At 41.0% G+C, this 27,180-nt stretch overlaps 1 protein-coding gene across 1 annotated transcript in view; it reads right to left on the reverse strand.

Moving 5' to 3' along the window:
• GSAP (gamma-secretase activating protein) overlaps window positions 1-27,180 on the reverse strand; it is a 102,987-nt gene that overhangs the window by 32,618 nt on the left and 43,189 nt on the right. Inside the window, exons 15-23 of the mRNA XM_081147164.1 lie at window positions 25,909-26,001; window positions 25,564-25,781; window positions 23,762-23,831; window positions 22,910-22,992; window positions 19,979-20,032; window positions 6,069-6,197; window positions 5,401-5,459; window positions 4,694-4,725; window positions 2,294-2,355 (exon numbers count right to left, since the gene is read on the reverse strand). Of these exons, the coding sequence (XP_081003290.1) occupies window positions 2,294-2,355; window positions 4,694-4,725; window positions 5,401-5,459; window positions 6,069-6,197; window positions 19,979-20,032; window positions 22,910-22,992; window positions 23,762-23,831; window positions 25,564-25,781; window positions 25,909-26,001 (800 nt within the window). The remainder of the gene's footprint in view (window positions 1-2,293; window positions 2,356-4,693; window positions 4,726-5,400; window positions 5,460-6,068; window positions 6,198-19,978; window positions 20,033-22,909; window positions 22,993-23,761; window positions 23,832-25,563; window positions 25,782-25,908; window positions 26,002-27,180) is intronic.

A 27,180-nucleotide genomic window follows, 5' to 3' on the forward strand; every position in this document is an offset into this window, starting at 1 on the left:
CCTCAGGGCCAATCAAAACTCCCAGATTCACCCCTCCAGGAGCTCAGTTGGCTGGAGAACCTATCCACCCCACAGCAGCTCCACCGTCTCTGGTGGCAGGAGGGCTCTCTTCTCCTTCCATGCACCACACAGATTAAATGCTTTCTAGTGTTCTAAACAATGCCTTACAGGAAGGCAGGGGGTCCCTGAATGTGGCTGCTCAGTGGAGACCTCTGGATCCTTTCTATTTGGGAGCCACACACTGTGGGACTGCCTTTCCTATGGTCAGCACCTGGTGTGAAAGACACCTATCACAGCCACCATTAGAAGCTTTGTTTAACTAGGAAGGTGCAGTCCCTCCTCGCAGGCAGACTGTTCCCCTGGGTCCCTCTTCCCTCCCCATGGGGCTCTCCCTTCTCCTCTGCTCAGGGATTGAGATCCCAGCTTTTGGATGCCAGTCCACATTCCCAAGGGGAGGGAGCTTTGCAGCATCTAGCCCTAGGGCCTCAAAGCCCAGCACAGTCTTCAGGGAGGGACTCCCCCTTTTTATGACCCCCCTTACCAGACTCTGTGATGTTTATCCAGTGCTCCCTACTCAAAATATGTCCACTCAGGTGTATTTCTCTGTTTTTTCCAAGCTGGTTACACAGTATTTTAGCAGTAAATAGAGTCCGTGGCTGGGAGCAAGGGTGCTCTGCTCCCAGTGCCGCCATCTTCCCCCGCCTAAAGGTTCTAATTTAAACTAGAGCCTACTGACTGTCTATTTTTGTACAAGCACCATATTGTTGCTGTCAATGTATATCAACACATTCAGATATCTGGTAATGACAGTCTCACATCTCTTTACTGTGTCAACTCAGTCATTCAGTCAACTGTCAGAGAAATTTTATTGGCTTTTTGCTTGTATGTTATGAACCTAGATGCTAAGTACTTGTAAACAGAATATTTTTTTCCATTATTATTTCTAACTAGTTAATCCTAATTTTTTTTAAAAAGAAAGAAAATAAAAATGGAGTCACCAACTTACTAACTTGATCCTTATTTTTCATTTTCCCAGTTGATTATTTTGTTTGTAGTGTTAGACAGTCTTAACATCTTCTTTTACTTTTGTTTCTTATTGCATTGGCTAGAAGTTCCAGAACCATGTAAAATTTTAGTGGATATCACAAGGATTCTTAACTTCTTTCTGATTTTAAGAGGAATGCCTCCAACGTTCCATTAAGAAGGGTGTTGACTATTAGTATTAGATTATTGTCTTATTGAGTTACTATATTCTGAAAGTAGAATTTTAATTTTATCAACTTTTCCTCTTTGACTTAGTAATGTGATAAATTACATTAATATATTTCCTAATATTAAACTTTCCTAGAAAGAACCCCACTTGGATACACTGTACAATATTTTCAAAAAGACCACTGGAAAGTACTTTAAGCTTGTGGTATCTATATTCATAAGTAAAAGTGATCATTGTCAGATTTTGGTTTTAAGGTTATGCTAGTTTTTTAAAGTGGTTAAGAAGCTTTTTTCAAAAATAATTTACATACCATGAGAATGACCTGATCCTTAAAAGTTTGAAAGAACAGACTCATTAAATAACATGGGGCCTTTTTTGGAGATAATCTTTGACATGTTTTTCTAATTATTTTTTTGTTATGCTTTCAGGTCTTCTATTTCTTCTTGGCTCAAGTTTGGTCATTCCATTTGCCAAGGATACTTTGTTTAACTAGAATTTTTACGTGTATGAATATGTATTTATACATACTTTTCTCATATTTTTTAACTTGCCATATCTAGTAATAGATTATCCCATTCCTAAGCTTGTATGGAATTAAAAATGTTTTATTAGACTTTCCTGATGTCTCTAATTAGTCTTTTAAAGATTTTGGAGTTATTTACCAATTCTGGTCTTAATTTATTTTACTTTCTATTTCTTTGGTCTTCCTAGTAGTAGGACTTCTTGGGAAAAAATACTTCATTCTGTTTTATTTTAAACCTGAAATACAAATGCCACAGAAACATTGTTTTTTCCTCATTTTAAACACTCTCAATGTACATTTCCTTATGATGTTTTGTAATTAAATATTTATTGGGGTAATTTATTAATGTGTGTCTCCCCTGCTAGACTATGATTCCAAGAGGGCAGAAATCATATATGCTTTCCTCACCACTGAACGCACAGGGCCTACAGTGGCTGGGCACAACTCAGTGTTGAAAGAATGAAAAACAAGATACGAATGAGAAGTACAATCTAGCCCTTTCTGCTTTTGTGGAGCCCATCATTTGCTTCTGCCTAAACAGCCCACAGACCGCTTACCAGTCCCACAAGCAGCCTCTGGTGGTTGTCTTCCTCCTGGAAGAGAGGTATCAATCTTGGCTCTGAAACAAAACAGAGCAATTGTCAAGCAGAGTGGTTTACAGGAAATGGGCTGGAAGAAAGAGGAATCAGTCAGGGTTTCCCCTCTCTTAGTCATTGGGAAAACATAACAGTTCCCCGATAAAATAAAACGTTTTCACTGGGTTAGCGTGACCTAGTCCTGCAAGCTGAACTTCTCTCTCAGGTGGCTCACATAGAGCTCTGGGCAACAGAGACAGGTAGAGACCTGGGAGGAACAAAGGAAGGAGGGGAGGGAGGAAGAAAGGAAAAGATGAAGAAGGAACACATATCCCAACACCAACAGGCTCTGGCTTTGATTTCTCTTCAACACAAAAACTCACCACTGTCTAAGAATTTCTGCTCCACTGGAGACAGAGTAACCTCTCTTAACTCTAAGGGGGATGTAAACCCAGGGACAGGAACTTGGTGGAAGGATCACACAACTCTCTTCTTTCTGACCTCCCACAGTTCAGTGTCTTTGGGAATTACTAAACTGAGGGGACCAGTCAATTACTGTTGCAATAATACTAATTGGCATAAGTTTTCAGACTGAAAGGAAACTAAATCAAGATGGAAAAGTGACATGTAAGGTCAAATTGAATGGCACTTTCTCCACCATGACTTGTACTTCCCCAGCAAGGCTGGAAGGGCAGGCAAGCAGCCTGACTGGAAGATCTGCCCTAACACTCCTCTAAGGGCACCTCACACCTCTGCCCTGCTCTTCCTGTCCCAGAGCTGCTGAGGCACAGCTGGTCAGGAAGACAAACTAGCTGGTACCTGGGCTGACATCCCCTCATGGGAGGGCATGGATGCCTCTGGATGTCTCGGGAGAAATCCTACCTGGATCCTACATAACCTTCATGATTAAGATGAAGTAATGCAGGCTGGAGCCCAGCAGCCCTGAATATCACACAGTGTTCCACCTCTGACAGTGATGTCACCCTTCCTAGGAACCTAGCATAAGCAAAGTAGTGAGAGAAGGGGGCAAGTTCCCAAATGGGTGTCAAGAGAAAATGACTAGTCACAGGATGCGAGCAGGCCTGAAGGATAGAGCAGGAGGGGCTCTAACAGAAGGAAGGAGGGTAAGCACAACAGAAATAAACCATACCAGCAACATTTCCCATATTGCAAACCCCTGAATTACACACATTCACACCCCTGCACACTGGACAGGACCCTGCCAACTGCTGCTGCCTGGTGCTGATGACAGAACCCTAGCTTCAGACATGGATGACCTGGTGGCAGGGCAGAGGCTGGTCCCTGGGGCTGTGCAGTGGGCCCAGGCTCTGTCTGCCTGGGCTGGCTGACAAGTTCACCGTCATGGTTCATGTGGGTTGTGTGCACAGCTGCGGATGTGCAGCAACATGCTATGTAAAACAATTTCCGTTAGGGTCACCCAACATATACCTAAACATCCAGGCCCGCAAATAAAGATTGACTTTTATGAGCCAGGAAAAAGTTCCACTGACAAAACCATAAAGGGCTCATCCCTGAATATGCTTAGCATTCTCCCCCCCCCCTCCCCGTTTCACCCAGCTATGTCCCCCTTGGCTGTCAAGACTCTTCCCCAACCACCCCCACTCCTGGCCTTGCCCCTCACCCCTGCACCCTGCGGTTACGTAACACCAGTCACCTGGTTCAGAAATAATGTCTTAGCATTTCTTGCTCATACACTAATGATAAACCAGCCACCCCAGGTATCCCACACGGGGCCAAGCGTTGTAGTCGGCGCTACAAACATCACCCCATTTACTCCCCTTTTCTCTTCACCCTTGCCAGGAGGACCACAGAAAATGGATAAATGGCTTGCCTTAGAGGACACGGTTAGCAAGTGGCAAAGTTGGAATTTAAGCTGAGTTCTGTCTGGCTCCAAGCCCATGCTCTTCCCTCACAACCACAGTGTTTACCTAGAGGCTCCTCACTTTGTGCCCCTATGGCCTCTCCCAGTGAGTGCACAAGTGTCAACCAAAATGAAAGGAGCACACAATCAAAGGCCCTTGTATGACCAGGTAGCCCTGAGACAAGGGAATTTCCAAAGTACATCCTGTGGGTACAGCCAGCAGGCATGTTAACTAGATCAACTCCATGAGGGAAAATAATGAAAACCAGAGGCCAGCACTCAGGGACCGTCCAGGAAAAGCACATGTCCCTGAAGGTCCTGGGGCCAAGAGAGACATGGAAGGAGCCGGGCAGCCTCTCTGACAGGAAGATGTTTAAGGGTGCTGCTTCGCCACACTGTTGGAAGTGGTTTTCTTGCCAACCCACAGTGTACAGACGAGGGGTGTTACAAACAAAACACTGACTGGAATCCAGAGGCTTGAATACAGGGTTTTCTCTTACCCAAATTCCTTGCTTGTAGGTTAGAAATCACCCTACAAAGAAATTAGCCAATGTTATTCACACAGGAAGCACTATTTCTTTAGATGAAAGCCACAATACCATACAAAGAAATCCTCCTTTATCAGCCCATAAAACCCCTGCAGAAACTGTTCTCAGGCTGGTGAAAGCCTCAGAAACTTTAATCAACTTGGCAAAAGCCACATTAGGCAATTATAAAACTCAAAGCCCTTTAGTGCAAACAATGACAATAATTAAGAACAATTGCAGCTCTCAGTTATTCGAAATAATGGGAACAGAAAATAGAACAGAGGTTGGAATGGGGCCTATACTTTGTAGCACTGAGATGACTCACTATTCAGAAAACCTGCTTTCAAAATAAGAGCCAGCTCACCATCCCACTAGCACTTTTTAAGTCAGTTTTCTGTCTGTACCCACCTAAAGTGCTCAATTAATAGAGCTTTCTTTACCACTTCCTTATATCATTCATCCATAGAATGCAAACCTATAAGGCTTAACAGATAAACTTTTCCACTAGAAACTCTAGCATCAAACTCCAGAATAGGGCCCAGGTGGCTGCATTCAGTAAACTGACAGCCTCATACACAAAGGATACACAAAAAATGTAAGCTACTTCCATGAAAAGTAGCCAAGAAAATAATGCAAATGATACCCATCTTACAGATACACGAATCCCCAATTTTACTTACTTTACTGCATTATCAAAAATATTCCTCACGTACGCCTTGGACCTTCTCTTTCCTGTTTTCTAGGAGTGAGAATATGTCAGAGGTGGGAAAGTTGAAGTCTGGTGAGTGACTTTTATACATCAAGGACATACTGTAATACAATTAAGAGTTTCAGGAAAAATAAATATACTTTCTAGGTAAACAGGTAAAATACCTAGATTATTAAAAAATTATTTCTCTGAAACTATTATAGACTTATAGGAGGTTGCAAGTCAACTATATATTACATACAACAACACTACAACCATATATGACAATCCTACAGAGAGATCTCAGATGAGGAGTACCGGAGCTCTCCCTAACATTTACATCTCATATAAATGACTATATGTGGAACACTATCCAAATCGGGAGACTGACAGTGGTACAGTGAGTGTACAGTTCTGTCATTTTATCACATGCATAGATTCATGGACCACTGTAATCAAGAGACAAAAGGGCTCCATCGCCCAAAGAAGCATCAGAGAACCACCTCTGTCTGCCTGTTGTGAGATCGTAGCAATAATGTAAAAGTGCCTGGCAAATGGGAGTGCTGCAAATGTAAGCCAGCCTTATGACTTGCAGGTATCACCTGGATCTAACATGCTACGCTTTGGCTTCTGGCTTTGTCCTCATTAACTCATGCATACCTCTTCCAAGATCAGGCTGTGCCACTCTCTCCTGACCACACTGTTGTTATAGTGTAAGTGTGGCTTGGAGTACTTAACATATTCCAGGTTGGCGTTCAGTTTTTGCCAGTAGTTCCTAAAGCTATGCACCTGTAGGAGACAAAAACATCAGTGAGCTTGAGCAGTGGGCCCTGTTGGCCAAACTACCCAGAAGGACCACACAAGCCTTGCTGCAAACCTGGGCTCCCTTACTTCCTCAGCTCATATGGGGCAGCATTTCCGAGTGAATACTTCCCACAAAGGATGGCATTTTCATCCCAATAGGGGTTCTAAAATAGAGAGAATTAAAGAGTCTTGCATTCCCCAATTCCTTTCCTACTCCCTTTTACACAGAGAGAGCCTCTGCCCACTTCCCCACACTGGTATGACTCCCCTGGGTTAAAGCTAAGCAGCTCAGCCTATGTTAAACACAGTCTTGCATCAATAATGCTGTGTTCAGTCAGAGCATGTTCATGAGATTTGGAGCACATGGAATAGGCTTACTTTCCCACTAAGTTTATTTACTTCGAAAGGATTTTTTTTTCCCAAAACCTAGGAATCAGAAAGGCAAAGTGAACTAGTTTTACATCCAGTTGTCAAATACTCCAGAACAGAATAGTTGGCATCTAGGTCTTTGACTTATTGATAAAATTGTACTGCCCTGAAGCAAGAATGTATTCATTAGGTTCATTTTTAAATTAAGTGCAATATTATGCCTTTTTTCAATGTCGAAGGATATAGTAACACAAACTGTTTTTTAAATCAGTGAAGATAAATTTATGATATACACGTTCTTGCCAAAAATATGCAATTATAAAAGATTTGACTGGGGTCAAGGGTGCAATATGTGGCCATAAAACAAAATGAGCTAATTCCTACTGTCGTAACAGACTTGGCTATATTGCAAGAATGAAAAAAGAAATAAAATATGCCTCAATCAAGAAACATGCCCTTACCTGGCTGGCATTGCTCAGTGGTTGAGCATCAACCTATGATCCAGGAGATCTGGGTTTGATTCCCAGTCAGGGAACATGCCCAGGTTGTGGGCTCGATCCCCAGTGGGGGGTGGACAAGAGGCAGCTGATCAATGATTTTCATCACTGATGTTTCTATCTCTCTCCCTCTCCCTTCCTCACTCTGAAATCAATAAAGATATATTTTTTAAAAAAGAAAGAAGAAAAAAAGCAGAAAGGAAGAGAGGAAGGGAGGGAAGGAGGGAGGGAGGGAGGGAGGGAGGGAGAGAGAGAGAGAGAGAGAGAGAGAGAGAGAGAGAGAAAGAGAGAAAGAGAGAAAGAGAGAAAGAGAGAAAGAAAGAAAGAAAGAAAGAAAGAAAGAAAGAAAGAAAGAAAGAAAGAAAGAAAGAAAGAGAAAGAGAAAAAGGAAAAGAAAAGAAAGAAAAGAAAAGGAAAAGAAAAGAAAAGAAAAGAAAAGAAAAGAAAAGAAAAGAAAAGAAAAGAAAAGAAAAGAAAAGAAAAGAAACATGCCCTTGCCCTGGCCGTTGTGGTTCAGTTGGTTGAGCATAGAGGGGTCATGGGTTTGATTCCCAGTCAGGGCACACGCCCAGGTTTCAGGCTGGATCCCCAGTAGGTGGCATGCAGGAGGCCACCAATCAATGTTTCTCTCTCACATTGATGTTTCTCTCTCTTCTCTCCCTCTCCCTCCCTTTTCTTCTCTCTCTAAAAGCAATAAAAACACATTTTTTTAAAAAGAAAAGAAACATGCCCTTATGTTAAATAAGAGCACATTATCCAAATTCTTATTAAAAAGACAGTCATAGTTGGTTTCAAATGGATTTTGGAGTATCTGTAAAGTGAGTTATATAATAATAACTTGCTGTTTTAGGAACCTGAAAGCCCAGTCCAGCCAACATTTCTTCTCACAAAGACAAAAAACTATTTCCAAGAAAGTGTCATTTCTAGGGGAAATCGGAACACCTGGAGTAAGGTCAGTCATACTCCCAACTTGACCTATCTTGTTCACCTGTTCTTTCCCTTTCCATTTACTTATCCTAAATGTATCTTTATTCACCCTTTGGCCTTACCTGTATTGAAAAAATAATAATAATTAAAGCAAATCCTGCTGACATTGGGCAATATTAGGTCCCTAAAGGGAAGTCACTGCAGCTTTCTTGCTATTCTACCTCGGCTCAGGCAGCTACTGCCAAAAGCCAGAAAACGTATTGGTGTTGTAGTGACATCTAGTGGTCAGTTAAGCAATTGGCTCTGCCTACTTTGCCACAGGAGTTCTACCATTCAAGTAGACTTGACTCAGGACGAGATATGCCAGAGGAGGAATGCTGGTGTCCTTCACCTGTCATAGGGCCTCTTCCCCTCAGACCAAATGCCACCCTCCCATCAGAAGACCCCATTCACACACCCATACTGTGGTTCCTAAGAAAAGATCTTTCCCAAACTACCTTCCTTCTCCTCACTCCATTTAAAAAAATCCCTTTTCTCAGCTGAGAAAAAAAAGCAGGTAAAACAGGTCAGTGGACAGGCTTCACAGGGGCTCATGAACCCACTGGTGGGATATAAAATGGAGTATTTGTATGAGCACTTTTCTGGGAAGGTCTATAGTTTGCACCAGATTTTTCAACGTATCCATGGCCTAAAAATAGTTTAAAACCACTGAGTTTGAAGGAAAAGAATCGAAGTTTAAAATAATAACAACAGCTTACATTTAAATGAGAAGCACTGTTAGCCAAAAGTCCCCAAAATATTTTAATATAAACTTATAGGTCTTTCAAGAACTTCACTGGGCTGCATGTTATACTATAGCTATTGAGAGAGTACAGAGAAAAACCAATTCGTAGCATATGTCACTACATGGTATCTACTCGATAGGTGGTGCAAGTTTTTAAGTTACAAAAATTCATGGAGATCATTGTAAATTGAAGGTCTATTCAGAAGTCTGATTACTAGATGAGACCCAGAGGATGCAAATGGATTTGAGTAAGTGACGGATAAGAAGAGGATGTTCCAGGTGGGGCTCTGAGGAAGTGAATGAAGATTGAGAAACCCAAATATGGATTCTGAGTTTAGATCAGAGGCAGAGCATTAGAGAAAGCAGAGTAAATAACCAATCTGCCTCTAGAATTGATTCCAAACTTTAGCAACTACTTGGATCCCATTTTCTAAAGATTTAACTGGTTTGGGGTATGGCCTGAGCCTCCTGAGCCTCTAGAATTGATTCCAAACTTTAGCAACTACCTGGATCCCATTTTCTAAAGATTTAACTGGTTTGGGGTATGACCTGAGCCTCCTGAGCCTCTAGAATTGATTCCAAACTTTAGCAACTACCTGGATCCCATTTTCTAAAGATCTAACTGGTTTGGGGTATGACCTGAGCCTCCTGAGTTTTACAAGTTTCCCAGACAATCCTAATGTTCAGCCAGGGCTGAGAACACTGCCTGAGCATGTCCAGGTAATCCCAGTCTCGACTCCCACCCTCAAACATTTTCCTCAATCTGCACCTCTGGTTTAAAAGGCTGAGGAAGACTGTGATTGTGTGGTTAAACAACAGGAGGCAGCATTAAAGAGCAGGTGAGAGCCAATCTGTGAAGGATCTCAAATGCCAGTTAACACCAGCATGCTCACTCATGCAAAGAATAAAAGAACCCCAAGATAAAAGTTTAGATATTGTAACATAATAGTAAGGGGGGGTAGAAGGGGGAAGTGGAAGCTGCACAATCACATCCTAACAGCCAACCTGGGAGCACAGAAAACCACTCCTCTCAGTCAACTAGCACTTATGGAGCTGGTTGAGTTCTAAGCGCTGTATTCATCAGAAACAACCGAGCAAAGTGAAAGCCCAAGAAACGCACTGCCAGCTACTTTAAAAGAACTCATAAAGCTTTAAAATACACAAAAAGCTTTATAAGAAAAATACCCATTTAGCTACTTCTGGGAGACTTGGTGTTAGAGCCCATTAGATACTCCAGGGCTGATCCTAAAGCATTTTCCTGCTCAAGGGGGAGTTTTAAACTTTGATTTTGAAAGAGGTCTTTTCTTGAGAAATAATCTCTTTTTGTCTCCTAGGATGACATGAAATAAATAACAAATATAGACCATGACAATTATTAATTGAACAAAAGAACAAAAGAGTTACATTAAGGGACTGTTTCTCATTTGTGATTTGGATTGCCAGTTGATTTTAAAAAAATTTAAAAAAAAAAAAAAAAGCCCTGTGGTACTGGCTCATCTGTAAATTATTGTCAGGAAAAAATATCTGCCCTTCATTTCTAAACAGCCCTCTGGCTTTTGTCCTAAGTCTTCTGATTAACCAGCATCTTCTCACAGGAGAGGAAGCCAACTCACTCAGAGAGAACCTTCACTCTCCATGCCAGGGCTCAATCAGCAGAGCTAAAGCTCCATGCACTTTGGCTCTTCAGTGGATACCACCTCAGTACCAGCTTTTACTTGCAGCCCAGAGAAACACAATGACCCACCACCTCCAGCACAGAATAAAATAGAAACAACTATGCGTCCATGAAGCTAGCAAGGCACCATTCTAAGCCAAGATGCTATAGTGACTGGAACTCCTGATGTAATGGAGTGAAATGCTCAGCCTCTCCAACTGCAGGCCTGCATTGTTCCCATGGCCTTCAGGTTAGTAGCTCTGCTTATTCTTACATATAGACATGCTACTCATGAGAGGAATTCCATTTACACCTTGAGTTTTAAAAAACAGTCCCTTACCATAAAGTACCTTTCCTGAGAAGATAAGGGAAGTAAGTACAAAAATAATAATTGTTTATCAAAGATTTGCAGGAACCTCATGACTGAACTCACATCAACTAGAGCAGTGGTAGGGAACCTTTTTCCTGCCAAGGGCCATTTGGATATTTATAACATCATTCAAGGGCTATACAAAATTATCAACTTAAAAATTAGCTATGAAAAAAGCTTCTAGATTTATTGAATTTCGAGTCCCACCTGTGGTTGCCTTGGCAGGGCCAGACCAAATGATTTCACAGCCCAAAGGCCAGACGTTTCCCACCCCTGAACTAAAGTCAAAGGGTTAAAAATAAAGAAGTTTCACAATCTTCCTCGGACCCCTGCTGGTGCCCAGCTGTCTGCCATCCTCAATCACCTATTGCCCCTTCCCTTGATATAAAAGAAGACTGAATTCTGTACTTTCTTAAGATGGTTCTTTAGGATGCTAGTCCACCATATTCTCGGCTTCCTGGCTTTCTGAATAAAGTCGCTTTTTTCTTGCCTCAACACCTTGTCACTCAACTTACTGGCTGCCATGCAGAGAACAGTACAAGCTTGGACTTGGTTTCACTGAGGCTTCCTGTTAAGGGGATTGCATGTTGCAAGTGCTAGTCCTCCTATTTATAAATGGACTTCCTCCTTTTCCCAAAATCTAGTAAAAAAGAAATCTCTCTTCTTTTCCTAGCTGGGTAGTTCTCTTAACCATTTTTCATAGGTTGGATTTTTAATGTAACCGCTAAATATGGCTCTAAATTATTCCATCTCAAAATCTGCATGTACCCTGAGAAATCCAATGCTAAGGTATTTCCCTCCTCTCAAGCTTAAGAATTAAACATATGTCTCCAACCAAAACTATGAATAAGAGCAGCACAGTCTAGTGACTAGTAGGAGAGACAAAAAAACAAGAATCCTTAATACTGGGTATGTTCCTCGATTTCATCTGGGAAGTACACTGAAGCTACCCCCATCTCTACAGATATGACAGAAGTGAATTTACCAGCCTGGTGCTCTGTTCTAATTAAGTAGTGTTTCTTTGTAGCATCATAAAATTGTTTTACAATATTAATTTTACTTGCCATAACTCACTGCCCCAGAAAAATATGTTGTATAGGAAAAGTTCATCTTTTTTGTCTATAACAGTCTATTCACAGAATACTTCACTTCTGGTCAGCAAATATGTGAGGGGTTTTTGCCCACATCCATCAATTCTCCAACATCAGTTGGGTGTCTGACCATTTAACTTAATTCTAACACTATCTGCCTAGAGACAGTACTAGATCCCACAGGTTAAGGGCTCAGGCCTATAAAAATTTTCCCTGTCTTCAGATGCAAATCGCAAGTCCAGGTTCTGACAGTCTATAAATCGGAGGTTTCTAGAACCTCTTCCTTGGGTTTGATAATTTGCTACAGTTGTTCACAGAACTCAGGAAAACCATTTACTTATTATAAAAAGACACAACTCAGGAATGGTCCGATGGAAGAGATGTATAGGGCAAGGCATGTGGAAAGGGGCTATGAGCTTCCATGCCTTCTCCAGGCACATCACCCTCCCAGTACCTCCACATGTTCATCCAGCCCAGAAGCTCTCCAAACTCCTTCAGTTAGGGTTCTTTACAGAGGCTCTCCTACAAAGGCATGATTGATTAAATTATTAGCCATTGGTGACTGACTTCAATCTCTAGCCACCTTCACCTCAGGAGGTGGGGAGTGGAGGTGGGGCCGAAAGTTCCAACACTCTAATCACATGGTTGCTTCTCAGAGCCACAGTTCCCATCCTTAGGTGCTTTTCAAAAGTCATCTCATTATCATAATCTCAGATGTGGTTGAAAGGGGCATGTTATAAATAACAAAAGACATTCTTCTCACTTGTGAGCTGTGGAGCTATTTCAGAAACTGGGAACAAACACTAAATATTGTAACAAAAGATGTCCCTGTAGCATTTATCACTTAGGAAATTATAAGGATTTTAGGAGCTCTGTCAGGAACTATGGATATATTTGGAAGACCAAGTATATATTTCTAATTATAACACAATATCACATATGCATAAACTGAACTTTGGAAAATCAATTAATATTTCCCACATAACCAATTTACATTTCTGAAAATGCTACATTTTTGTCAAAGCAACAACTATAATTTTTAAAAACTGTTAGCTGTGGGCCATGGCAATGCACTGCTTCCCAGGGCCTTGTGGCTTCAGGGCTGGATGGTGGTGTGGCTACTGGTGCAGCAGTGTCCCACAAAGTCTATTAAATGTTGAGGAAAAATCAGGAGAGGGAGGAAGGAAGAGAGGGAGGGAGGGATGGGTGAAGAGAGAGAAAGAAATATTGATGTGAGAGAGACACATGGATCTGCTGCCTCCAGAACACACCCCAACCGGGGATCAAACCCACAACCCAGTACTTTAAAGCTGTCATTTCACTGTGACATGTGACAAGCTACATGGGGGAATCCGGGCACATCTGTCAGAATCACAAAGCATGGTGATCCTGCTTTAAGACCTGTTGGTGATCTCACACACATGTACTAGAACCTTTATCATTGAGGCTCAACATTGTGTGTGACTGTAAAAGGGCAGAAACAACTTAAATACTATCAATAGTAATATTAATTAAATAAAGTATGGCACAGCCTTAGTATGAAATTTTAAAAAATAAAATAATGGTGACATTCCATTGTCCACTGGCTTAAAAAAAATGTCAGCTGTTACACTGTGAATTGCATCAATACTTCGGGTCTCTATCAACCTTTTATTTCAGTGATGGTGGTTGTCTGTATTGGGGGGGGGGGTCAAGGAAAAGGTGTCTTTTTGGTTTCACTAAGCAATTAATTATACTCATGCTCTGCCCAGTTAAAACAGTGGGTTTTTTTTTACTTTTTAAGAGAAGAAGCATAATTAAATAAACAAATCTAAATGGAGAACAGCCTAGGTGTCAACTACTCTTTTCCTAATTGCTCAGGAGCATGTAGATGCCTGATAGACACCCTCACTCCTGAGTGGCCAAAAGTGCGATGGGGTTTTAAGTCTTTCTGGACTTTCCAGTCTCTGTGTCAGGTAGTTACTAACCTCTAAACAAATGATTGAATAAAAGGCTTCCTTACTTTATAAAATGAAACTAAAGACGTCTAGCTTAAATAATACTTGGGTAAAAATACTGCATTTCTCCATCTGTGGCATGCTCTTTCAACTTTTATCTTTATTTTCAAGTTACTCTTTCTGTTTTTTAAACCATGCATGCTTCGTGTGGTAGGACAGTTTCAGTAGTTTCTCCTCTCATTATAAAATCAAGGCTAATTTTTAATCTTTTACAAAAGTTGCCATTTCCCTAGAGAAAACCATGTTTTAAGAAGGGATAAAATCATTCTTAGGAAGTCACCTTTGATTACATGCCTTTTAGGGAGAGACTTGTTTCAATATACTTCTTTTTTCACTTTTAAAATTCTTTTGGAAGTCATTTTATAAAGTAAGGAAGCCTTTTGTCTTTCAGGTGACAATTTTCTGATTCATCCTAACATGTTCATACAGGGTTGGCAAAAGTAGGTTTACAGTTCTGAGTATGCGAAACAGTTTTATTCCTATATAATTATTTATTATTGTATTATTTATTTGTATTATAACTGTAAACTTACTTTTACCCACCCCTAAATATTAAATGTTTATAAAGTGCTCCACTTCAAACTAAAATTATTTGCAGAGAGAGCAGGAGAAAATTGTGTATCTAGTTTCATTTTCCCTTCCTTCTCCCAACCCCTTACCAGGGCAGTCATACAAAAGAGAACAGAAACAAGTGTGGGTCAGAGTAAATAGGGGGTCCCTTGGGACTCATGGAAAGTCTGGCAGGAAGCATGCTTTCAAAGGTAGCTTATGATCAGGTCATAGGTGCTCAGAGCCAAGTCCTATCAGGTAAGCATGGCAAGAAGAGTCTTATAACTGGGGCTGGGAGGGAAGAGGAGAGAGTTGGGTGTGTCACCACAACCAAGTCCCTTAAAATATAATTAAGCTGGGAGTTGGGGTAGAAAAAGTAGGTCAAAGGCAGCAGCTTATAGTAATGAGTATAAGCAAAGGCGGTGAAACAAATTAGAGATATCAGGGCCAGGGGTGCTGTGAACCAGAAGGGATTGATTAGTCCCCCAGGTTGAGTGACTGGGGTGGGGGTGAGGGAGCTGGCCAAGCCAAACCCAGTTCTGTCTTCTCCCAAGCCCAAGGCCAGTCCCAGCAGTATATGTCTTCCTACCCCCAGGGATGGTGTAGATTCTGAAGAGATCTTCAGCTCAAACTTGTCCTAGGTAACACTTCCTACTAGCATATGGACACATGTAGAGTCACTAAAGCACTCTCAGGCATGTTTGAGAATAGTTAATGGGAAACAACTGTCTGCAGGGCCAAATGCTAAAGATAGTTAAGGGAGAAGAGAAAAAGTGACAAGGCAAAATGAGCAGCCAGAGAGAAAGAAAAAGATGAACAACATAAAGATACACATTTTACACAGAGAGAGAGGAAAAAAAAAAAAAAACCAAAAACCAGAGAGTGCAAAATTAAGCTACTTTGTTCCTAAGCAAAACCAAATCATATTCTTGGGCGCAGCCCATGTGGCTCAGCAGTTGAGCATTGACCTATGATCCAGGAGATCACGGTTCTATTCCTGGTCAGGGCACATGCCTGGGTTGTGGGCTCAGTCCCCAGTAGGGGGTGTGCAGGAGACAGCTGATCAATGACTCTTTCATCATTGATATTTCTCTCTCTCTCTCTCCCTTCCTCTCTCCGAAATCAATAAAGACATATTTTTTTAAAAAATTAAATAACATATTCTTAGAATAAGCCAACATGTAAAAACTTTGAGAGAACCTTCCCATCACTACTAAATTTTTTAAATAAAAATACACAACATTGATAAGATTATAATAAAGCCATAAACTTAAATCCCTTGTAACAGTATAAATTATAATATCAATTTGGCGATAAGAATCAAAGGCTATAAAAATTTTCATAGCCATTCACCCAATACTCCTGAGCATTTAACCTTACAGAAGTAAATCCAAAGAAAAACTGTCTGTATAAAAATACTCACTGCAAGATTATTTGTAATCACAAATTTTTTAAAGAGGGGGCCGGAGAAAACTAATTGTCCCAAAACAGAATGATTAAGTAATTAAGACAAAGCGACCCAGTAGAATCCATGAGTTCCTTAGTAATCATAACTATGAAATTTATGTAGCAACATGAAAAATGTTGATGATATATTATAATTTGTAGTTTTTATTGAATATCTCTAGATTGCTATTATTACTAGGTAAAAATGCATACCTATGACAAAGACCAAGGGAAGCGGGAAGAAATAGTTCATATGGACAGGAGCTGTAGAATGATGGGGGACATTTGTTTCTTTTTAAAATTTGCTTCACTAGTTTGTCCATTAAACAATTTATGGGTTTGGCAGGATGAGTAGTAGAAACAGAAACAATAAAATGAAAGGATGGAGGCTCTTAATAAGACCCTTTTAAACTATTAATCAAACCTTTCTTTTCCTTTCATCTTCCTACCTTTGTGTAGCTTCACAGTAGTCTAGAAACATCCCTTGTAAGTCAATTATTTTTTTAATTTATGTTTATTGATGAAAGCATTACAGGTGTCCCATTTTTTCCCCCCAATTGACCCCCTCCACCTCCCTTCCACCCCATCCCCAGGCCTTTACCCCATCATTGTCTGTGTCCATGGGTTATACATATATGCATATAACTTTTTTGATTAATCTCTTCCCACCCTCCACCCCCCTTCCCTATTCCCTCTGAAATATGATCATCTGTTACATGCATCAATGTCTCTGGATCTATTTAGTTCATCAGATTCTTTGTTCATTAGCTTCTTCTTAAAGAAGGCCCTTCAACATTTCCTGTAGTGCTGGTTTGGTGGTGATGAACTCCTTTAGCTTTTCCTTGTCTGAGAAGCTCTTTATCTGACCTTCAATTCTAAATGATAGCTTTGCTGTGTAGGGCAATCTTGGTTGTAGTTCCATGTTTTTGATCACTTTTAATATTTCTTGCCACTCCCTTCTGGCCTGAAAAGTTTCTGTTGAGAAATCAGCTGACAGTCATATGGGTGCTCCCTTGTAGGTAACTAACTGCTTTTCTCTTGCTGTTTGCAAGATTCCCTCTTTGTCTTTAACCTTTGGCATTTTAATTATGATGTGTCTTGCTGTGAGCCTCTTTGGGTTCCTCTTGTTTGGGACCCTCTGTGCTTCCTGGACTTGTAAGTCTATTTCTTTCCCCAGGTAGGGGAAGTTTTCTGTCATTATTTTTTCAAATAGGTTTTCAATGTCTTGCTCTCTTTCCTCTCCTTCTGGCACCCCAGTAATACGAATGTTGGGCCTCTTGAAGTTGTCCCAGAGGCTCCTTATGCTATCTTCATATTTCTGGATTCTTTTTTCTTTTTGCTCTTCTGGTTGGGTGTTTTTTGTTTTTTCAGGTTCCAAATTGCCGATTTGATTCTCAGCATCCTCTACTCTACTGTTGATTCCCTGTAAATTATTCTTCATTTCAGTTCATGTAGCCTTCATTTCAAGGTGGTCCTTTATTATGTCATCGATTTTCTCAATTATTTTTGTCATACTCTTACTAATATCCTTGAGCATCCTTATAACCATTATTCTGAACTCTGTATCTGTTAGCTTGCTTGGATCTATTTCATTTAGTTCCTCTTCTAGAGATTTCTTCTGTTCTTTCCTTTGTGACATGCTTCTTTGCCTCTGCATTTTGGCTGCTTCCAGGTGTTTGTTTCTATGTATTAGGTAGAGCTGCTATGTGTCCTGGAATTTGTAGAATGGCTTTGTGTAGTAGGTGTCCTGTAGGATCCAGGGGCTCAGCCTCCCCAGTCAGCTGAGCTGGGCCTTCTAGGTGCTCCCCTGTGTGGGCTGTGTGCACTGTCCTGTTGTAGTTGAGCCTTGGTTGTTGTTGGCGTCACTGGGAGGAACTGACCTCCAGGCCAATCAGCTGTGAGGACCAGCTGCAACTACAGCCAGAAAGCTGTTGTGCTGGAGACATCCCTATGGAGCAGGATTTACTTCAGTGGAGCTTTAGTGTTCACCAAGTGAGCCCCTTGAGGGTGTCACTAGTGGATGTAGTAGGGTTGTAATACAGCGTGGTTGAGTCTGACCACCGAGTGCACTGTCTCTGGGGCCTCCCAGGAGGTGCAAAGTCAGCCTGTGCCAGTGCCTTGCCCAGGGACACCCAGCATGAGCTACACAGCAAACTGTAGATGGCTGCTACTTGTGTTGGGCTTGGAGGTGTCCAGGAGAGGCCAAGCTATGAGCCAATGCAGGCTGCCACTAGTGCCAGGCCTGGGGACACTTATCAAGCAGTATGGGGCATGCTGCTGCTTGTTTGAGAGATTTTAGGAAAGTCCTAAGCATGAGGCTCAAGAGGCCACTTGCACAGAAAAGCCACTGGAAATGGCCCGGATGAGCCTGCAAGTAGGGAGGGGCGGTGCCTCCGGGAATCACCGGGGCGGGGCCAAGGGTGTGAGTCAGGTGCTGGAGATTCAAATATGGTGCCTGCCTGCTGGCTGTGTGTGGGGAGGACTCGCCAAAGGAGCAATGGCCTCTGCCAGCTCTTCTGCCTGGGAGAAAGCCGCCCCTCCACCTCTGGCCCCAATTTCAGGCAGATTAGTTCCTCCCCAAGTGTCCCAGGTCCTTTCAAGCTGCTGCCCGGCGCTGGGCTCCAAAGAAGTGTGTCTGAGTGAGTCCGTACATGGGCCCTTTAAGAAGAAAGCCTGGGGCTCCCGCAGCCTCTGTGACCCTCAGAGACAGTCCCTGCTGCTTTTCACAGCCTGAGGCTGTGGGGACATCTCTTCCCAGCCCTGGAGCCCTGGGCTGGGGGCCTGCTGTGGGGCTGGGACCCCCTCACTCCTCCGGGAAACCCCCACCACCGAGATTCCCTCCCAGGTTTCAACTGTGGCACCGGGTGTGGGCCCGCGGTTGCGTCTCCAAAATTCAGCCCTGATCTACCCGCGTCTCCACCCCTCCTACCGCTCTCCATGCTCCTTTAGTTCCCTGGTTGTAGGGCTTCTGTTCAGCCAGATTTCAGGAGGCTCTGAGTGATGACGGTTCTGTATTTTAGTTGTAATTTTGATGTGGTTGTAGGAGGCGGCGGGTGCAGCTGTTACCTACACTGCCATCTTGTTTCCTCTCGTAAGTCTCTTCTTAAAGCACCCTTTTTACCAAAACCAGATCCATTAAGCCTGTCTCTGTTGGCCCTCTCTCATCCCCAGCATCACTGTGTCCTCAAACACCCACTGCTTTCCCCCAGCTGCACAGGCCTGGCTGGCCCTTCAGGGGTCCAAAAGAATCAAATGTATAGAAAAGGCAGCAGCAGATTGAGCTGCCTGCTGCCAAAAGTTGAGATTTCCCAGCACACACCAATCTATAATTAACAGGAGGGAATGCCAAAAACAACAAAGGAGCTTCAAGGAGATTGTGTTAAAGCACTCCCCAGTTTTTAGCTACATGTGCATTCTCTCCTACTCACTCACCCCACCCCATCCTCCCTATGGTATTCAGGCAATCTTCCTAAACCACCAGGCTGCAGAAAGACACTAATAGCTACCGCTTGGTGGGCAGGAAGGAGGAGAACAGAGCCTGACTGAGGCCACAGACAGCCAAGCCAGGCCACTCTTAGAAACAGAAAAGCTGTTCTTAGAACCAGAAGGAAAGGAAATCATCCTAGCCAGGTTACTTAATGGTTTTAAGATTCTGCATGTGTCCGTGTACGTGTGCATGTGTGTGTGCATGTGTGTTATGAGGGGGTAACAGCACACATGAAGTAATAAACAGCTACCAGGCCCTATAAAATAATTTACAAGAACTGACAGGTTTGAGGCGCAGTAGAGAGTGCTAGTTGTATATGGTTTATGTTGAGCCTGTAATTCTCTATCTTCAGAAAGCTTCCCTCTTCAAAGAGCATTCCTAAGAATGCCATAATATCATCCCTAGTGGGTACTCAACTACTTAGGATTTTCTAGAAAACTAGCCCTAACTTTTACCCCCATCCTCCCCTGACAGTTCACAATCTCTTTGGAACAACCATAATATGCTGGGCAGCAGAGGTTGAGCTCCAGGAGTGTGGAGGCAGCAAGGAAGCCAGGCACGTCTGTGCCCATAAGTCTGACTGTACAGGACTCACCTTCATTAGAGGCAATGTGATCTCTTCCGTCACAAGGGTTATTCCAGGAATTTCCTGCAGTGGGGGGAAACGGACACACAGGATCAACTACCACAAGCTCAAGCCTTCAGGAAGTGTTTTCTGCACAGACAGAAGCTGAGGGCAGTTCCCAGTTTGCTAACCTCTCCTTTAAATAAACCTCGGAGTTTATAAATAACAGTGAACACAGCCGATCCCTTGCCTCAGCAAGAAAAATACTCTTTAAAGTTATGATTATAATACTTGACAGAGCTTCTAGAGGACTAATGAAGAAACACAGAGCAAACGGTATATTGTTTACATATTTCCATTTCCATTTGCACTGTCAGCGTAATAATAAGGGGGACATGTTCCCATTTCTGTAATCCTTCCTCCCTCTTCTCCTCTTTTGTTTAAATGCACTGCAGTTGGTTCCCCCTCACTAGAAGGAGCCAAGACTAAGGGGACTGTTGTATGACTTTAGTAGAAAAGTTTTCTGTACCTCATCCCCCACCCTAATTTCAGAGCTAAGAGGACCCCATAAAGTTGAAGCAGCTCTGCCATCATGTAATGTGAAGGATGTGCAGTGTTCTCAGGAAGTTCAATGACAACATCCTGCTAACTAGTGAGCATTAAAACAGACACTTAACTAAAAGGATAAACTTCCAAAATGACCCTTTATTCACTGCTATTTTCAAAGTGTGTTTCTATGTGAATTATGTATAACAGCTTCTCAACTAGTCAATTCATCTTTCACTTCCTAAAAAAATTAAATAATATGAGAAAATAATTTAGAAGGTGTGTAGAAATAAAATCTGATATTTGGATAGGACTTAAATATCCTGGATTTTATTGATATACAACAATGTTGTGAAAGGGGTTGCAGCAAATGGAGAAATAAATTTCTAAAACATTCAAGCAACTGAGTTCTCCACTGTGAGGATAAAAAGCCTGTGATAAGAATCTTCTGTGTGCTTCACAACACAGGACACTTCAAAAACAAGCATCAAAATGTCACTACAGCCTTAGGTTATAAATAACATCTTAAAATAGGTATAACAAGGCAAACTGTTTGCATAGCATAATTCAGGATTATCAATGTGTAAGAGCAGCATATTTTCTAGTATCTTTAAAAACCCAATTCAGTTATTTATAAAAATAATCTGCCTCTGTACAGAAGTGTGAAATTAATGTTTTCTACTATGACAAGTGTTTATGAAGGGTGCAGCATTGAGAGCATTTGCAGATCAGAGAAAGAAAATAAATGATTTGCATCATTGCTAAGTATAAGCATAGACATAATATTTCAGGATTAGAAGAGAACTTCAAGGTAATCTACTCCAACCACAAGAACTATAAAGCAACGTGGCAAACCCTAAAATAAGCTTAGTACACAGATGGCTATAATTTGGGGGGTTTTATATTGTATTTCTTGTAGGATGTCACTTTACATGTCCACAGCGGCTCCTCTGCAGCGCAAAGTCATGAGAAATGCAAAAGTGAAGACTTGCCTGTCAGGCTGATGTGCTTCTCCTAAAACACATCCCTGGGAACTAAAGGTCCTGTCCGTGCCTCCCAGACCTACTAGGGCAGGGCAGCAAGGGAGAGAGATGGGTGGTGAGCGGAGGAAGCTGAGATGTGCATTTCCTGACACTGGGTGGTTTAACCTGCAAACTTCCTGCCACATTACCACAGTGTCTGAATGTATATTCACAAGGGTTCTTAAAGAAAACAGTGAAGACCAGTTATAAGCTCAGATCTTCCTCTTATAATTCCACAGTGAGGCATGGAAGCTTAATAACTCTAACAGTAAAAGACAAGAACAAAGGGCCTTTAGGAAAACACTACCATTGTGCATACCAAAAATTGAGGTATTAATCAAACACACCTGATACATCCTTGTTAAGAGCTGTATTTAAAAAGTCTAACTACTAAGTGGGAAAGTCACAGTTTATACTGGTACAGCTTTTCCTAGGTCTGTGTTATTAGAATTGAATTTATTTTTCTAAACACCTTTTTGATACGAACCTCTGCCTCAAGACTAAACATGTAGTTCTGACATCTAAATATGAAAGGAGAGAAAGCAGAACCTTTTTCAGGGGTTCTTTTCACTTTCTGATTCAACAAAGTACAATTCACTGCACCATGTTCAATAGAAATTGAAAGCCCTGGCCGATGTGGCTCAGTTGGTTGAGTGTTGACCCATGCACCTAAGAGGTCATTGGTTCGATTCTTGGTCAGGGCACATGCCTGGGTTGCGGGTTTAATTCCCAGTAGGGGGCATGCAGGAGGCAGCCGATTGATGTTTCCGTCTCCCCCTCTCCCTTCCTCTGTCTCTCTAAAATCAATAAAAACATTTTTTTTAAAAAGTTACAAATAAAAAAGAGAAAATGAACAACACTTTAGCTCAGCACTTCCTAATTTAAAAAGAGGGCATCTGGACCAACAGGCAGAAAAGGTTAAATGAGTGAGTTGCTTAAGGTTACTGACTTTTACTGATCATAAAGCTCTAGAGTTATTACAGATTTTCTTTGTAAGGCTGGGAAAAGGGGTCAGGAAGGTCCTAATCTATACTAAGTAAAGAGGGCTACTCAGATTAACAGCAGTGGTCCAGAATTCCTCATGTATAGAACCGTAAGAAACATTTTAATCCACTCTAGGTGCCAATAAAATATTAATCATTTGAACATGATAAAGGCTTAGGTCTGCTTGGTAGTAGGAAGGGTGACAAATATTCTATACCTTCTCCTCAATTCTCCTGTTTTATAAATACTTTTGGCCAACAGCAAGGATTATCTTTCTGCCAGAAAACAAAAATACAGTTCCTTATCAGTCAAAATGAAATCACAACCTCAGTTACAGGGACGTCCTACAACTGACCCACAGCTGTGAGTCCATTTTAATTACGTAAGGAACACAAAAGCTTTAACTTACTGGATTCCAAGTGAGCACCGAGGAATATGGCAAAAGTTTATCCATGTTACTTGTCTCTGGGTATATGCTCCAATATGAAGAAGCTGAGCAGGTTTTGGAAAGAAAAAAAATAGACATGGTTTAATGATAATCAGGCAGGATACACTGTGATTTGCCAAAATGAGCAAACCAACAAAAGTTTTCATCCTCTAAACGTTAACCATTGTAATTTTATCTGCTGATTAAAATGTTCAGGTTCTGCTTTTGACAATGAGAATAAATGCTTTTTAAATATTCGGCACTCCTGGCCGGCATGGCTCAGTTGGTTATTGTCCCATACACCAAAAGGTGGAGGGTTTAATTCCTGTCAGGGCACATACCTAGGCTGAGGGTTTGAACCCCCCTCGGGGCACGTGCAGGAGGCAACTGGTCAATGTTTCTCTCTCTCTCTCTCTCTCTCTCTCCCTTCCTCTCATAATTTTTAAAAAATAAATAAAAGTAAGAATTGCTTTAAAAACATTATTTGGCACTTATATCTATCCAAATGGCATTATACCATTTCATATCAAACCAGCCAACACAAAACTGAGCTAAGAAAGCTACATTTTATTGGGGGGGAAAATCATTGATGAGGTTATAGAATCAAAACCATATCTTATATCTCATCAGTCTCTGAACAGCCACAGCTTCTCACAAAACCACAAGAGAATGAAATTTAATTAGCTTCTGACTACAATAGAGAGGGAGGAAAAGCAAGGGGGGGAAAAGCTCCTAACCAGAAGTTTCGCAGGTTGAGGTATTATCAATTTACTGTTTTCCTTCAGGCAAAAAGGTCAAGGATTCACCCTAACACACAACATGAGCAACACCTACCAATTATAAATTCCTGAATGGGGTCAAATGAATAGCAGGCAGAGATGTTCTCAGAAATCCATTGAATGATCTTTAAAAAGTAAGAAGACAATTCTGTTAATATTTAAATCTGCACAATGCCCCCACCACCAAAGAAGTATAAAATATATGTGAATCTTGTTAATTCTATATCTATTTTGTAATTGCCTAAGAATATACTTACTTCTATACTATCTACAAGATAGATAATGGAAGACTGTGTGGGTAAAACAGTATTACAAATGAGGTCCTTTTTACACGTCTTTTTTTTTTTTTAAATATATCTTTATTGATTTCAGAGAGAGGAAAGGAGAGGGAGAGAGAGAGAGCTAGAAACATCAATGATGAGAGAGTCATTGCATCGGCCACAGCCCGCAACCTGGGCATGTGCCCTGACCGGGAATCCAACCCTGATCGCCTGGATCCTAGGTCGACGCTTAACCGCTGAGCCACGCCCGGCCGGGGCTACTCGTCTTTTTAATAAGTACCCTTGGCTAGAATCCAAATAAACCTTCCTCAACCCAATGTTTGTTTTTGCTAGAGGAGGTCCTTGGTACTTTTGCAAAGAACCAGTGGGAAGAGCTATGAGATAAAGGAGAAAACAAACCCACTAAGCTTGGAGGCAGCAGATCTGGGTCTGACTTCCAGCTCAGTAATCAGTATGAACACTGTCACATGATTTAACAGCACTGTCCTATCCTCTCAAGGGAGGGATACTCCCTGTGATATCAACAGCTCTCTCATAGTGTCTAAAATCATCCTCATCTGCTAGAGGAATAAAGCCCCTCGTTCCCTACCTTAGAATTGATGGGTACTATAAGGCTTGCTTAGCCATAGTCAACTTTCACATTTCTGCTCCTACCAATATTTTTTTTTTCCAAACCAATTCATGCTAATTGTATTTATTTTCACAATTAAGTAATTTAACAGACTATTACTATAGACAATCGAAACAGATGCAAAAAGAGTCTTGTTGGGTCAACAAAAGTTGGAGGCTTAGGAAAGACTCTAAAACACTTACTAAAAAACTAGGTAGAGGTGAAACAACTATAAAAGATTGAGAAAAAATTGCCCTATATACAGATTGCTTTGAAATTATTGCTCTCCTTAGGAAAAGAGAAAAAAGGGAAACTAACTGGAAGAGAACACATTACTAGTTGTTTAACGTAAGAAAAATGATTTTGAACTTCAATTAGCTGACATTCAAATAAAGGGTTTTCATTTACATCAGAAGATGGGTGAATAAATGTACATTTATGTTTTAAGTTAAAATAAAATATTTAAGATATCTTTTTTCAATTAACCAACCGCCCATTGGTCCCAATTAAGTCTGACTTCACGGGATAGCTATAAAATTAAATGGCAGAATGTGTAATGGTGCTTTGTAAACTATAATGTGAAATATAAATGTAATTTTCAATGAAATATGTGCCACTAGATTTTAGCCCATTTGACAATATACACCAAATACAGAACAGGTGAAAAAGTAGATATTTGAGAAACTCATTATTCACTGAGCACCTCCTTAGAATGTTACTGATGTAGCTAAACATTTATTCACAATATTGAAAAGAGAGAGTCAAAAGAACAGACACACCCTCACAGTCTGAGGTCTGGTGGGGTCCATTAAAACGGAGCGCAGGAGAAAAATATATTCAAATCAGGATGGAGACGGAAATCTTGATTAATTGTTAAAAAATAAAAGTAACTTCTGTTCATGTTCAACCACTAAACAACTGTATATTGTTTACTTGCCAGTTTTTAAGATTAAGCTATATCCCCACCTTGGCTTCCAGGCACTCTGGGTCTCGGCCACACGAGAGCATGCAGTGCAGCAGGGCCATCTTCTCATAGTCCAGCCGGGTTTTCCACAGGAACTGCAACAAATACGACCGGTTGAGGAACGCTCTGTAGAGCTTCCCGGAACACCAGTCCAGGACCAGGGACCCTGACAGTGACTGTAGAGGACTATGAGGTAGCATATCGATCACTTCATTGTTTCCTGATCAAAAAAATAATAAATTTTAAAAATCAGCAAATAAAAGGAAACTTTCTCACCCAAACATAAATATTAAAGTCAAAACAAATCCAAATGGACCATGTTCACGAGGGAAAAGCTACAGCTGTACCTGTTAAAAACAGACTGTGGCAGATCAGGTCTGGATGTTGAATGTTAAGTAGATGAAAGAAATGACCAGGTAAGTAAACAGCCACGTAATAATCTGTAGAAGAGAAAGATTTAAGTCATCTACAGTTGGTAAGAGCTGTACAGGTACAGATAAAGCCCAGAACTTCACAGTATCCCCATTTTTTTTTTAATCCCTTAAAACACAAAAGTTTTGACCAATGTGATAATAAACTGTCTGATGTCAGTACATTTCATCTAACCAGCCAGATCTCATTTATTTCTATCGTGGCTAATTTTACTCAGACATTTAGCCATGGTTACCTTAATTTAATCTATAATTTTGTTTCTAAGTGAATTGTGGCTTTATATGAATCTAAATGATCTTCGGGGACAAATGAGAATAGAAAATGTTAAGCAATATGAATTACTCCTTAATCTGATAAACTTGGAATAGTTTATAATGGGAATTCCCTTCATAGTTTCTGCCAGTTTGGGGAAGCTCTAAAATTTAGTGTCCTATGTTTATCCACTCATCATCATCATCATAGTCATCCTTATCACTGTCATCATTATCATCATTTGTTTAGAGAACCTTTAAATGGATATTCATCAAAACAATCTCTGCAGGCATTCTGATACTTTATGAAGTACAAATTTATTTCCTTGCATAGCTAGCTGCCTCTATAGAAGTCACACCTTCATGGTCCCTGCACTAGATATTTTTGTACCAAGAACATTTGTAAACACATTAAGCCAAGGTGTGAAAATAGATTTCTGGAGAACAGGAGGGAAGAAATACCAATAATTTTTCTCAGATATTAGGAAAACAGAAAGTCACATGGCTGTAGTGAATTTCATACAGATGAAACATTTAAATTATAAGTGAGCCAGCTGCGATCTTATTTTCCAAAGAAGCATATGCTAATCATTGGCACAGAAGGCATTCTACACAAAGGAAAGAGGATGTAAAACTCTAACCAGTTTTACCAGTCACCATGGAGCAAGTGATATTAAAGTGCTTAGCACAAATGGTTGCAATAATATAACTATGGCAAACCTTAAGTAGAAAAACACAATAATAATGTAGTAGGGCTCAGTGGTAAGGGGTTGGGCATCAAATAACCTAGGTTAACACTTCATTAGGATGGCACTATGTCCCTGGGAGAGGGGGCATTTAGAAATATATGAAGGTGTTTTGGGTTGTCACAATCATTGAGGTGGAGAGAGATTCCTACTGCCATTTGGTGAGTGGACTCCAAGGATATTATATCTC

The sequence above is a fragment of the Miniopterus schreibersii genome, assembly GCF_964146895.1.
Source record: "Miniopterus schreibersii genome assembly, chromosome: 9".
Lineage (NCBI taxonomy): Eukaryota > Metazoa > Chordata > Mammalia > Chiroptera > Miniopteridae > Miniopterus > Miniopterus schreibersii.